Source organism: Dreissena polymorpha, chromosome 12 (genome assembly GCF_020536995.1).
Source record: "Dreissena polymorpha isolate Duluth1 chromosome 12, UMN_Dpol_1.0, whole genome shotgun sequence".
In the NCBI taxonomy this organism is placed as follows: domain Eukaryota; kingdom Metazoa; phylum Mollusca; class Bivalvia; order Myida; family Dreissenidae; genus Dreissena; species Dreissena polymorpha.
In genome coordinates this window covers 4,136,381-4,149,688 of record NC_068366.1, presented here as the reverse complement: position 1 = coordinate 4,149,688, position 13,308 = coordinate 4,136,381, and the positions used below count along the sequence as shown (strand labels likewise).

General features: G+C 41.3%; 1 protein-coding gene and 1 long non-coding RNA gene across 4 annotated transcripts in view; both read left to right on the top strand.

Moving 5' to 3' along the window:
• LOC127853841 (tRNA wybutosine-synthesizing protein 5-like) overlaps positions 1–13,308 on the top strand; it is a 74,722-nt gene that overhangs the window by 27,453 nt on the left and 33,961 nt on the right. For all 3 annotated transcript variants that reach the window (XM_052388636.1, XM_052388635.1, XM_052388637.1), the window contains exons 3-5: positions 1,821–1,887; positions 4,132–4,257; positions 11,076–11,125. In XM_052388636.1, coding sequence (XP_052244596.1) covers positions 1,821–1,887; positions 4,132–4,257; positions 11,076–11,125 — 243 coding nt within the window. The remainder of the gene's footprint in view (positions 1–1,820; positions 1,888–4,131; positions 4,258–11,075; positions 11,126–13,308) is intronic.
• On the top strand, positions 4,350–6,215 carry LOC127853846 (uncharacterized). The gene is made up of 3 exons (XR_008036773.1): positions 4,350–4,666; positions 4,717–4,866; positions 4,917–6,215. It is a non-coding gene; the product is annotated as an uncharacterized LOC127853846 (long non-coding RNA).

The window sequence follows — 13,308 nt, the reverse complement described above, 5'->3', positions numbered from 1 at the left end:
AACACTTTCCCTCTCAGAAGCAAAATGCCCTAACACTTTCCCTCTCAGAAGCAATGTGCAAATCATCAGTATCTAAGGGTTCCAAATGAAGCCTTTAAAATTTGAACTAGCGATCGAGAGGTCACGGATTCGATCCCCACAGTGGGGGCGTTCTTTAGATCTCCCCTATGACACCAAGGAAACGGAATCGAGAGCGTTTCATGTAAGCCTTTAAGGCTTGTTTCGCAATCGAGCTTAAATAAATAGGTTTAAAAAAAATGAATCTAGTAAGAAAGGTCTTAAATTAAATTAAACTTTCTCAGGGACTACAAATGCTTCAAAATACGAATCTTAGTCGTAAAAGATTAAATACCTATCTAAGTGGTAAAGGGTTCAATACCCATCTAAGTGGTAAAGGGTTAAATAAGTATCTAAGTGGTAATGCAGTGTTCATTCTGGGCAACGCCATTGTGGGATAATCTAGAGATATCAGTGGGGCGCATACATAATATAATTGGCGCATTAGAAATTATATGAGTGGGGGATTAAATTATAAAAACCAAAGCGACAGAATCATATTGCGAATTCTAAACACTTGTCTGCTGAGTCGAAATGTAGATGGAAAATGACCGTTGCTTGGCTACCGCGGGCGAACTGTGTTGAATCCTGCACTTCCATTGGTTGATAGATGTCACATGTCAGCAAACTGTGTATACGTCATCAGAAAGTGTTGAAAACGTTTGTCAACATATTGTGTTGCGATTTTCAAACGTTTTTAATAAAAAATGAAGGGTTTAAACATGTCAAAGCGTAAAGCAGAAAAGGAGAGCAGCGAGGGACGATCTCTCCTTCATTTTTTAAAAACAAAAAACCAAGGGAATGTGAAAGGGCTGTAGTGAAATAAGGTCACTTCCAACAGCCTTGCTGTTGGGCTAGCTCTTTAGCAACGCGGTTAGAGTGTCTGACTACCACTCTGGAGGTCGTGGGTTCAATCCCCGGCCTGAGCTCAGTATTTTCACATTAATGGCGACGAGGTTTCTGGGAGGGCCATGCGGATGCAAGACATGCTGTAGCGGGCGTGTCTGGGCCTTGAAACATTAAAAGGGGGAGGAATGTAGTGAAATAAGGTCACTTCCAACAGCCTTGCTGTTGGGCTAGCTCTTTAGCGACGCGGTTAGAGTGTCTGACTACCACTCTGGAGGTCGTGGGTTCAATCCCCGGCCTGAGCTCAGTATTTTGACATTAGGGCTTCTGATTAGGAAGGTGGCAAAACAGCAGATGGTTTGGCCGAAGCGAGTATGCCTACATCATCTGCAGGTTCAAGCGAACAAAATTTAATGGAACCTTCGGAAAATGTAGATGATCATAAATTCCAGAATTTTTAGTTGGTTAGAGAAATTTACGTGGTTGTCGTACAATGACACAAATAATTTAATGTTTTGTGACATTTGTAAAAAGCATAGTAAAAGTAACATGTTTGTTAACTGCTGTTCCAATTTTCGGACAAGTACTCCGAATAGATATGCAGCTGGTAGTGATCATAAATCCTGCAATCAGGTGGCCCCTACAAAATCTTTAAATGGCCCACTAAATTTATGGCTGATGGGCCATAATGGCCCACCAGCAATCTGGCCCAGAATGAACACTGGGTAATGGGTTAAATACGTATCTAAGTGGTAAAGGGTTAAAAACGTATCTTAGTGGTAAAGGGTTAAATAAGTATCTAAGTAATAAGTATCTAAGTGGAATTAAAGTGGTAATTGGTTAAATAAGTATCTAAGTGGTAATGGTTTAAATACGTATCTTAGTGGTAAATGGTTAATGGCCTGTGTGTGTTTCAGAGGTGACATCACTATCCCTTGTCCGCTGCAGTGCAAACAGTTGGCAGAACACAACTTCGTGGATAATGTGAGTAGTATAGAGCCACATTTTGGGAAAACTGGACTAAATGGATGTCCTTAAAGTGTTATCCCAGATCAGTGTTATTTTCCCCATTTTGGGAATGGAGCCAGGTCCCTTTGGATTTGGAAAATTTACAGCGTTTTGACTACAATTGGGAGTTATTGTTGTTGTGCTTTTGCTAATAATTGCTTTAAAATTTAAAATACAAGTGTTTTATATTTACTAAGGTTGATTAAATAATGATTCAGCTCCAAATCAATTTATAGTTTATGATTTCAATCGTGTTGATACTGTTTTAATGTTTATTGTTTGGGTTTGATTAAACAAGACTATTGTCAAGCAATATGGTCCCCTTATACCGGGGAAACTCCACCATTGTCAGAATTATTTTTTTTTTCGTATTTGTTGCCATAGCAACCAGAATTTTTGATGTAGGAACAAAATGAAATTACGTGCATAATCTCCATATTGCCATCTATCCATGTTTCAAGTTTCATGAAAAAATAATAAGAACTTTTAAAGTTATCGCAGGATCCAGAAAAGTGTGACAGACTGACTGACTTACGGACGGACGGACACACAGTGCGCAAACCTTAAGTCCCCTCCAGTTTCACCAGTAGGGGACATTAATGATTCAGCTACAAATCAATATATAGTTTATGATTTAAATCATATTGAGACTGTTTTAATGTTTATTGTTTAGGATTGATTAAATAATGATTCAGCTACAAATCAATTTATAATCAGGCTTGATGTCACTGCTTTAACTCCATGCCCAAGTAATGAGACTCTCATTTATATGAGAAGCAATCTGGGAAAACAGGGCCTAATGCAGCCTGCACAGGTTTATCTGGGACAACACTTTACGTATAAACTGGATTATAAATTGCACATAGCCATTTTCACTTTGCTTCTAAGGGGGAAAGGGTTAAATCAAGTCATGACTTTCTTTTTGTTAGTATCAGAAAGTTTTAGCATTTAAAGGTTTTACATTACCAATCATTGACAGGTATTTAATTGTATTTATCAACATATATCAAACATAAGAAGGATGCAATTTGGATTTTTTCCAAGACAGTTTTATTGATAATTAACCTCCAAAATAGTTTCACCAAAAATTGCAAATTAGCATGTGAACTAAATTGTCTCCCATACATGGAGGCACATTCTGACACAACTGGGCTTAATGCATGTTCATAAAGTATTGCCCTAGATTAGCCTGTGCAGTGTGAAGGCAGCATGCGATATTCATCCATAACAATAAACATTAAAACAGTTTCAACATGATTTACAATCACATGCTCATGTATTTCAATACATATATTCTGTATTTTTCATTTAAAAAACAATTAACTTTCAGTCAATTTTTGAGAACACCACACAAATTTCACAGAATATAGCTGTGTACATTCCACTCAAATACTCACCGCTGGTACAATGAAATAGCCAAGTGTGTGTGTGGGGGGGGGGGGGGGGGCTGTAATTTATTATGCTGCAATGAGATAATCTTTTTAATGGGAAATCGGTAAAATCTACTAAGATTTCATTGTATTGGTATTTATAACACAATTAGGAATAAGATTTGTACTTTCCATTTAATGTTCGTAAATTTGACTCCTGATGACAAGAAATAGCATGTATAAAAAAAATTACAAATTACTTATGTGTGTAATAGAACTTGAATTTTTTTTTAATTGGCATGAAGGTCTTGAATTTGCCACTTGAAAATTAAGAATGATGTAACTTCAGTTAAAAAAAAAACACCATATTTGTCTCTGTGTTTGAATACCTCCATAACCCATTGTATGTAAGTTCATATTATGGAAAGAGGGGAAAATCAACTGTATGGATAGAGGGGGTTGGAGTTGATGGCATGTGTGTGGCAGTTGGGGAGGTGGTGAGGGGCTTTTGTGGGTATAAGTGTGGGGAACCTGTGTTGTAAACATAGCCTGTTGAGCCACACACTAGGAAAATGGGGTTTAATGCATGTGCATAAAGTATAACCCCAGTTTAGTCTGTGCAGTATGCACAGACATATCAGGGAAGACATCCTCAGATTTTTTCTAATTCTTTGTTTAATGAAAGTTTCTTCTTAGCAAAATCAAGTTTTGGGGGTGGGGGAGTGTCGTTCCTGATTAGCCTGTGTTGACTGCAAAGGCTTATCCAGGGCAACACTTAACACACATGCATTAAGCCTCATTTTCCCAGAGCAAGGCTTTTTTATCCCAGAATTGCTTTCCTTTCTTGTAGATAATGTGGTTCAGCAGTGGTGGAACCAAGTCCGTGGTGCACACTGACTCTGTGGACAACATCAACTGTCTGTACCGAGGAGAGAAAACACTCTACTTTGTAGACCCATCTGTACATCGACATGATGTAAGTTAGATTTAATGACATAACCTTAGTTACTTGTGACAAAAAACTCTACTTTGTAGACCCATCTGTGCATCGACATGATGTAAGTACAATTTAATGACATAATCTTAGTTACTTGTGAGAAAACATTCTACTTTGTGGACCCAAATGTAATGTGTATTATATGTGAGAAATGGATAATACTAAGAAAGTGTCAAATGGTTATCTTTGTAAAATGGTTCATGTTTATGTTTCTTTCAAATCAAATCCACACTTTACTGGTCATGTTTTTTTTAATGTGATTATACCGTACACCAAATTATTAATACCTTATCTTAATGCATTTTTGTTTTATCTCCCTGACATGCTGTGTTGTAGAGGTTGGTATTTAGTTGTGTTGTAGAGGTTGGTATTTAGTTGTGTTGTAGAGGTTGGTATTTAGTTGTGATGTAGAGGTTGGTATTTAGTTGTGTTGTAGAGGTTGGTATTTAGTTGTGTTGTAGAGGTTGGTATTTAGTTGTGTTGTAGAGGTTGGTATTTAGTTGTGTTGTAGAGGTTGGTATTTAGTTGTGTTGTAGAGGTTGGTATTTAGTTGTGTTGTAGAGGTTGGTATTTAGTTGTGTTGTAGAGGTTGATATTTAGTTGTGTTGTAGAGGTTGGTATTTAGTTGTGTTGTAGAGGTTGGTATTTAGTTGTGTTGAAGAGGTTGGTATTTTTGTTGTGTTGTAGAGGTTGGTATTTAGTTGGGTTGTAGAGGTTGGTATTTAGTTGGGTTGTAGAGGTTGGTATTTAGTTGTGTCGTAGAGGTTGGTATTTAGTTGCATATATTGTCTACCGGTAACTGATCAATGGAATTCTGATTCTGAACCAGAGGTTTGATTTCTCCTCCCTTCAGTTGACGTCTCCCCTTTCAATGTTAGACAAATTTTACAAATTTGGGTTAATATTGCAGTATCTGTTTACAAATGAAGAGTTTAGTTAACACTGTAAGGTTGGGAAGAGTATTTTCCTTCCCTGATGTGGTTCTTAAATCACAACCATGTGAACAGACAAGTATTGTCACATTTAAAAATCTAACCAGGATACAAAAGCATTTACAATTGAGCCTCGCTTTGTACAAAGGGGGTTTAACCCTTCCTCACTCAGACGCAGAGTGAATATTGCTATGTGCAAACAGCATCAAACCAGAACAAAGTGTCAGCCCCAATTAGCCAGTGTGGACTTCAAACAGCATCAAATCAGAACAAAGTGTCAGCCCCAATTAGCCAGTTTGGACTTCAAACAGCATCAAACCGGAACAAAGTGTCAGCCCCAATTAGCCAGTGTGGACTTCAAACAGCATCAAACCAGAACAAAGTGTCAGCCCCAATTAGCCAGTGTGGACTTCAAACAGCATCAAACCAGAACAAAGTGTCAGCCCCAATTAGCCAGTGTGGACTTCAAACAGCATCAAACCAGAACAAAGTGTCAGCCCCAATTAGCCAGTGTGGACTGCAAACAGCATCAAACCAGAACAAAGTGTCAGCCCCAATTAGCCAGTGTGGACTTCAAACAGCATCAAACCAGAACAAAGTGTCAGCCCCAATTAGCCAGTGTGGGCTTCAAAAAGCATCAAACCAGAACAAAGTGTCAGCCCCAATAAGCCAGTGTGGACTTCAAACAGAATCAAACCAGAACAAAGTGTCAGCCCCAATTAGCCAGTGTGGACTTCAAACAGCATCAAACCAGAACAAAGTGTCAGCCCCAATTAGCCAGTGTGGGCTTCAAACAGCATCAAACCAGCACAAAGTGTCAGCCCCAATTAGCCAGTGTGGACTTAAAACAGCATCAAACCAGAACTAAGTGTCAGCCCCAATTAGCCAGTGTGGACTTCAAACAGCATCAAACCAGAACAAAGTGTCAGCCCCAATTAGCCAGTGTGGACTTAAAACAGCATCAAACCAGAACAAAGTGTCAGCCCCAATTAGCCAGTGTGGACTTCAAACAGCATCAAACCAGAACAAAGTGTCAGCCCCAATTAGCCAGTGTGGACTTAAAACAGCATCAAACCAAAACAAAGTGTCAGCCCCGATTAGCCAGTGTGGACTTCAATCAGCATCAAACCAGAACAAAGTGTCAGCCCCGATTAGCCAGTGTGGACTTCAAACAGCATCAAACCAGAACAAAGTGTCAGCCCCAATTAGCCAGTGTGGACTTCAAACAGCATCAAACCAGCACAAAGTGTCAGCCCCAATTAGCCAGGGTGGACTTCAAACAGAATCAAAATAGAACAAAGTGTCAGCCCCAATTAGCAAGTGTGGTTTTCAAACAGCATCAAACCAGAACAAAGTTTCAGCCCCAATTAGCCAGTGTGGGCTTCAAACAGCATCAAACCAGAACAAAGTGTCAGCCCCAATTAGCCAGTGTGGACTTTACAGGATTATCTGGGACAACACTTAACTTTTTGAGTGCTGGAACTGAATTTTGAAGGCCTTTGCAAACTGTTTGGATCCAGATGAGACACAACATAACGTGGCATCTCATCAGGATCCAAACTGTTTGCTATTCTGATGGTATTCTTTGATAGAAAATCGAAGAAAATGCTAATTTAAGACTCCACAAATGAAAGACACCCCCAGAGTCTATCGAGAGGGGGGAGGATGATAGACTCATATGGACGGATTTTATGGAATCGACACGGCCTGCCCAACCGACTACGAATAGAGATGGATCAGTCACTTGTAATTGCGGAAAGGTGTGCAAGAACCAACGCGGTCTACGCATTCACCAAGGGAAGTCTGATTGTCAACGTGTGAGATCACAAGGACAGCGCATAGTCAGTTTGGCTAGTGAGACGCAGGAGTACTCCAGTCTGGATTCAACCCACAGTACTGAAGAACTCTATGTTCAGAAGACCTCACAGGATCTCTTTCGAAATCCTGAGGAGGATGATGACCCCCTTTTAGAGCTCTTACAGACTCAAAGCAGCCCGGAAGCAAGTGAGGCGACTGATCCGGATAGACCACAGCAAGACACTGCCACTAGAACCAGGAAACCAAGGATTAAGTGGCCCAAGGCTTCAGACAAGACATCATGGACCCAACTGGATGAGGACCAAGAGAACATCCTCGAAGCATCCATGCAAGGACCAGTAGACCGGAAGCTGACCACCCTCACAACCTTGATATATTCAGTAGGAAAGGAGAGGTTTTGATTAGAAGAGGAGAGAGTGCGTAAGGAACCTCCAAGACCAAACAGGCGGCAAGTTCGTATCCAGAACTTGAGACGTGAACTCAAGCAGCTGAGACGAAGGTACTGTGCTAGTTCACCCACAGAGAGGATTGGACTTGCACAGCTTAGAGATACAGTTCGGACACAGCTGACATCATTACGGAAAGCAGAAAACAGCAAAAGAAAGACACAGGAACGGGCAAAAAAGAGGGCAGCTTTCATAGCCAACCCATACAAGTTTGCAAGATCCCTCCTCGACAAAGAAAGGTCAGGAAAGTTGGAAACTCCACTAGAGGAAATAGAGAACTTCCTCCATGTTTTTCCATTCTGACCCCAATCGAGAGGACGTGCTAGGGGACTGACAGAATAGATCCAGCGGAGGAATCCGAAAAACAGCTGAATACGACGGAACCTACGCTTGGCGAGGTGAAAGAAGCTGTAAAAAAGGCCAGAGCTGCTTCAGCGCCAGGACCCAATGCCATCCCGTACAAAGTGTACAAGATGTGCCCACTACTCCTCATGCGTTTATGGAGGCTCCTCAAAGTAGTCTGGAGGAAGGGGGACGTACCAGAGGCTTGGAAGGAGGCCGAGGGGATATTCACACCGAATGAACGCAATTCCAAGACGGTCAACCAGTTCCGAACGATCTCGTTGCTCAACGTCGAGGGAAAAATATTCTTTGCCATCCTTGCAAGAAGACTCACATCTTTCCTGACAGGCAACGCATACATCAACACCTCGGTCCAGAAGGGAGGAGTTCCCGGTTTCTCCGGCTGCATAGAGCACACCAGTGCTATCACACAGCTAATAAGTGAGGCGAAGAAAGGGAGGAAGGATCTCACTGTAGTTTGGCTCGACTTGGCCAAGGCATACGGGTCCATTCCACACCAGCTCATCTATACAGCCATCCGACACTACCATGTGGACGGCCACATTCAGAAAATCATCACCAGTTACCTGGATGGAATCAAGCTCCGGTTTACTGTTGGTGACCAGCTAACCAGATGGCAGAAGTTGGAGAAGGGAATCGTTACCGGCTGCACAGTTTCCGTGGTGCTATTCATCATGGGGATGAACCTGCTGATAAATGCTGCCCAACGTGAGACACGTGGACCAAAGACAGAGTCAGGAATCTCCCATCTAGCAGAGGCTTCATGGATGACCTCACATTGACGACAACAACACACGTCCAAGCTAGATGGATGTTGACAGCCCTGACGAATGTCGCTTCATGGGGAAGAATGAAGTTCAAAGCAGCAAAATCCAGATCTCTTGTCATAAAGAAAGGACAGGCAACAGAGAGGTTCAAACTCTACGTACAGAACGAAGAGATTCCTTCCATAGTGACGAGTCCAATAAAATGCCTGGGCAAGTGGTTTGATGCAAGCCTACAAGATCGCGACAATGTCAAGAACTTAAAGAAACAGGTAGAGGAGGGCCTCAAGAAGATAGACCGCTGCGGACTACCCGGCAAGTTCAAAGCCTGGCTTTACCAGCATGCACTGCTCCCAAGACTAATCTGGCCGTTGATGCTTTACGAGGTACCCAGCACAACAGTAGAAGCCCTGGAGAGAATCACAAGTCGACACCTCAGGAAGTGGCTAGGAGTTCCACCCAGCTTTACCAGTATTGGACTCTATGGGAAGAGCAACAAGTTACAGTTCCCGCTATCTTCACTGGTAGAAGAGTTCAAGACTGCAAAAGCAAGACTTGTGTTGACCTTGAGGGACTCTCCGGACGAGTTCATCCGTGAGGCAGGGATCCAAACCCGAACGAGCAGGAAATGGTCAGCAACAGAGTCTGTGAGCCAGGCAGAGAACACGCTCAAGCACAAAGACATTGTCGGAGTGGCTGCAGTTGGACGTGAAGGAATTGGTGCGAGAAAGGTGGTGCTGTGGAGCCGATCAGACCAGAAAGAGAGGCGAGCGATGATTCAGTCTGAGGTCAGGAGGGCGGAAGAAAATGCCAGACAAGCAAGGGCTGTGGAGATGGGAGCGCAGGGAGCATGGACCACGTGGAATACCGCAGACAGGAAGTTGACCTGGGGAGACATCTGGAAGTATGAGCCTTTTCGGTTTTCCTTTCTCCTCAGGTCTGTCTATGACCTACTACCATCCCCAGCGAACTTGTGCCGATGGGGACTCACAGCAGAGCCAAAATGCAGCCTGTGTGACAGAGTAGGCACCCTAGAGCATGTTCTGTCATCTTGTAGTACAGCACTGACACAGGGAAGATATAGATGGAGGCACGACTTGGTCCTCAGAGAGTTTGCCGACTGGCTAGAGAAGGAAATGAAGAAGGAACATGGTAATCACCCCCGCCATGGGCACATCGCTTTTGTCAAAAAGGGTGAGACCGTGAAGACACAGAAACAAACAAAGGCATCAATTCTTGATGGCTCTAGAGACTGGAAGATGGAAGTTGACCTTGATAGAAGGCTTGTTTTCCCAAACGTGGTTCAAACGACCCTACGACCAGATATTGTACTGTGGTCAGAGACAGGAAAGAAGCTCGTCACCATAGAGCTGACAGTACCATGGGAGGCAAGATGTGAAGAGGCCTACGAGTGGAAGAAGGCCAAGTACACAGAACTGATGGATCTGTGCAAGCAACAAGGCTGGCGAACTTGGCTATTTCCCGTGCAAGTTGGCGTTAGAGGATTCTGTTCCCAGTCCGTGCACAGGCTGATGACAGCATTAGGAACAACTGGCAGGGAGAGACGAGTGGCTATCCAGAGACTGAGCCAAGCAGCCGAACGGGCATCAAGCTGGCTGTGGCTGAGGCGAGAAGAGAAGAGCTGGAGGCAATCAACCAACACACAGTGACTGATCACCACTGTGGGCCCACCGCTATCAGAATGTTCATGGAAGTAAAGGGCCGAAACATTCTAAGACGGCGGAATCCATGCTGATGATGTTGGTTGAGGAGCAGTCTTAAGACTGTATTTAAACTAAAAGAAATTCAGCAGACGACAGTTTAGCAGACGACAAATTTCCCAGCATGCAAAAGGTTAACACACATGCATTAAACCCCCTTTTTACAGAGTTAGGCTAAATTATTTTTTGTGTGTAAAACTGTGATCTAGCAGAGTATCACAAAAGGGGGATATGTGTCTCACAGCTTGTGGAAACATGTGGACATTTTGTTTATTTTTGGGACACAAGAAAGAGTAAAATTGATGTTTTCAACAAATTATTTTACTCTTATGTATGTAAACCAAATAAGAAACAGTATACAACTGTATTTTATTTCATTTGTGATTTTTTTCTTCAAATTTTTGACACTGTCATCCTCAAAGCATGTCTTAGGTTATGCTTTCCTTTTTGATTACTAACCCTGAGATGCATTTCTTTGAAAACTAGTCTAATTCATGTGCGTAATGTCATCCCAGATGAGCTTATGCGGTTTTCACTGGCTAATCAGGGACAAAACTTAATTCTCTTTTAATGAATTTTTGGTTTGAAGGAAGTTTCTTCAAAACAAAAATCCAATCTAAGCGGAAAATGTCATCCCGCATTGGCCTGTGTGGGCTGCACATGCTAATCTGGGACGAGACTTTACCCACGTGAACTAAGCCTAGTTTTCCCTGTGCGAGGCTCACCTTAATTGCCTCTTGTCTGTGTTTGCAGGTGCTCATAGACCATCCTGAAGGTGCCTACTCAGGAATGGACGTCGATGCGTACGTATAACACCTACCATGTATAACACTCACCACGTATAACACCCACCATGTATAACACCCACCACGTTTAACACCCACCACGTATAACACCCACCAGGTATAACACCCACCATGTATAACACCCGCCACGAATAACACTCACCACGTATAACAACCACCACGTATAACACCCACCACGTATAACACTCACCATGTATAACACCCACAAGGTATAACACCAACCACGTATAACACCCACCACGTATAACACTCACCATGTATAACACCCACCACATAACACCCACCACGTATAACACTCACCATGTATAACACCCACCACGTATAACACCCACCATGTATAACACCCACCACGTATAACACACACCACGTATAACACACACCACGTATAACACCCTCCTCGTATAACACCCACCACGTAGAACACCCATATATACCACCCACCGATTTGCTTCAAATGAGACGACCCGTCTGTAGATCTGCCATAGTCATTAGCACTTTTCTATGGAATTCCATAGAAAATATTATGGAATTCTATGGAAATCCATGGAATTTGATGGAATTCCATCCACTTGCCAATTTCCATCTGAAGCTGTTATGGAATTCCACGTTATCTCGACTAAAATTCCATGCATTTCCACGGAATGTATGGAAAACACCATGGAAAGTTGGACTTAGCCATTTTTTTCAACGGAAATCGTTATGGAAAATAACTTATACATTTTCTTGGATGGAAATCAATGGAAAATAACTTAGAAAATTTTCGCTGGTTGTCTGAAATGTATTTGTAGTTTAATACATGTATGAATTTATTTGCATCATGTATTTTGTATTTAAAAGAAAATGCAATAAAGATAATTATAAATTTGTTCTAGAAATTGGAACAGTTCTGGAACTGTTCCATATTTGTGTTCTAAAACTTATGTTCTGGAATTGTTCCAAAACAGTTTTTTTTAGAATAAATCCAGAACATTTGTGGAAAATGGCTTAGGACTGAAACTGTTCCAATAATTTCAAGAACCTTTTTAGAACATTTCAAGGACAAAATATGGTCAAGAAAATTCTAAAAATGTTTTAAAATAAAGTTCTAGAACACATCTAGAACGCTTTAAGAACCAGTAAGTTCTACAAAAGTTCTAATGGAAAATAAGAACACATATAGAACACCTTACACTTACAAATAGCCAAATAGACTTCATAGTAGCGACAGCAGCAGCAGTAGAAGTAGTAGTTGTTGCAGATGTAGTAGCTGTATTAGTAGTAGTAGTTGTTGTTGTTGTAGGTGTTGTTGTTGTAGTTATTGATGTAGTAGCAGTAGTGTTTTTTATAACAGTAGAGGTTGTGGTGGTAGTAGTAGTAGTAGAAGTAGTAGCATTAACAGTTTCTGTAGCAATAGTAGTAGCAATAGAAGTAGCAGTAGTAGCAGTTGTTGCAATAGTAGCAGTTGTTGCTGCTGTTGCTGCTGTTGTTGTTGTTGCTGTTGTTGTTGCTGCTGTTATTGTTGCTGTTGTTGTTGGTGGTGGTGTTGTTGATGCTGTAGTAATTAAAGTAGTAGTTCTGCAGAAGTAGGAGTAGTAGTTACTTTCAAAGCAATTTCTACAAGTTTAAATTCCTTAACCCTGTCCAAGTGGTATACACACTGTTTTTTCTCAATATCAAACTCAGCCAGTCCAGGTTGTCATTACAATCTATCTGATAACCCCAGCGTGTGCTTTGCATCAGATGTTGGGTATGTTTGCTGCAAATCTATTGGTTATAAGATATAACAGCCTTTTCTAATTGGCTGAATTCAAATACAGAAAGTTTACCTGTTAGCTTGAAACATGAAACATGGTGGACAATGTACTGTTTTAACTTGTTAAAATGAAGTTAAAGAAATTTAACAAACAGAAGAGTTCATGAGTTTTTCCATTAAAAACACTTTCTTAAAATACTTATGTATTTATATCATTTGGAAAGTGACACAAAATATTGCTAAAGAGTGATGCATACAGTGTTTGAGCAGTCTGTCTAGGAATAGAACAACACTGAAGGTTTGTGATTTTTATTATTTCTAAATACTCCTTTAAATTTAATCTTCTTATGACATTATTGTAGACCTTTTTATGTGATATTTGAGGTTTTAGTATGGCAAATATTAGTTTAAAAGCAGCTGTCACCCAAATTTTCACCAAATTTTCACT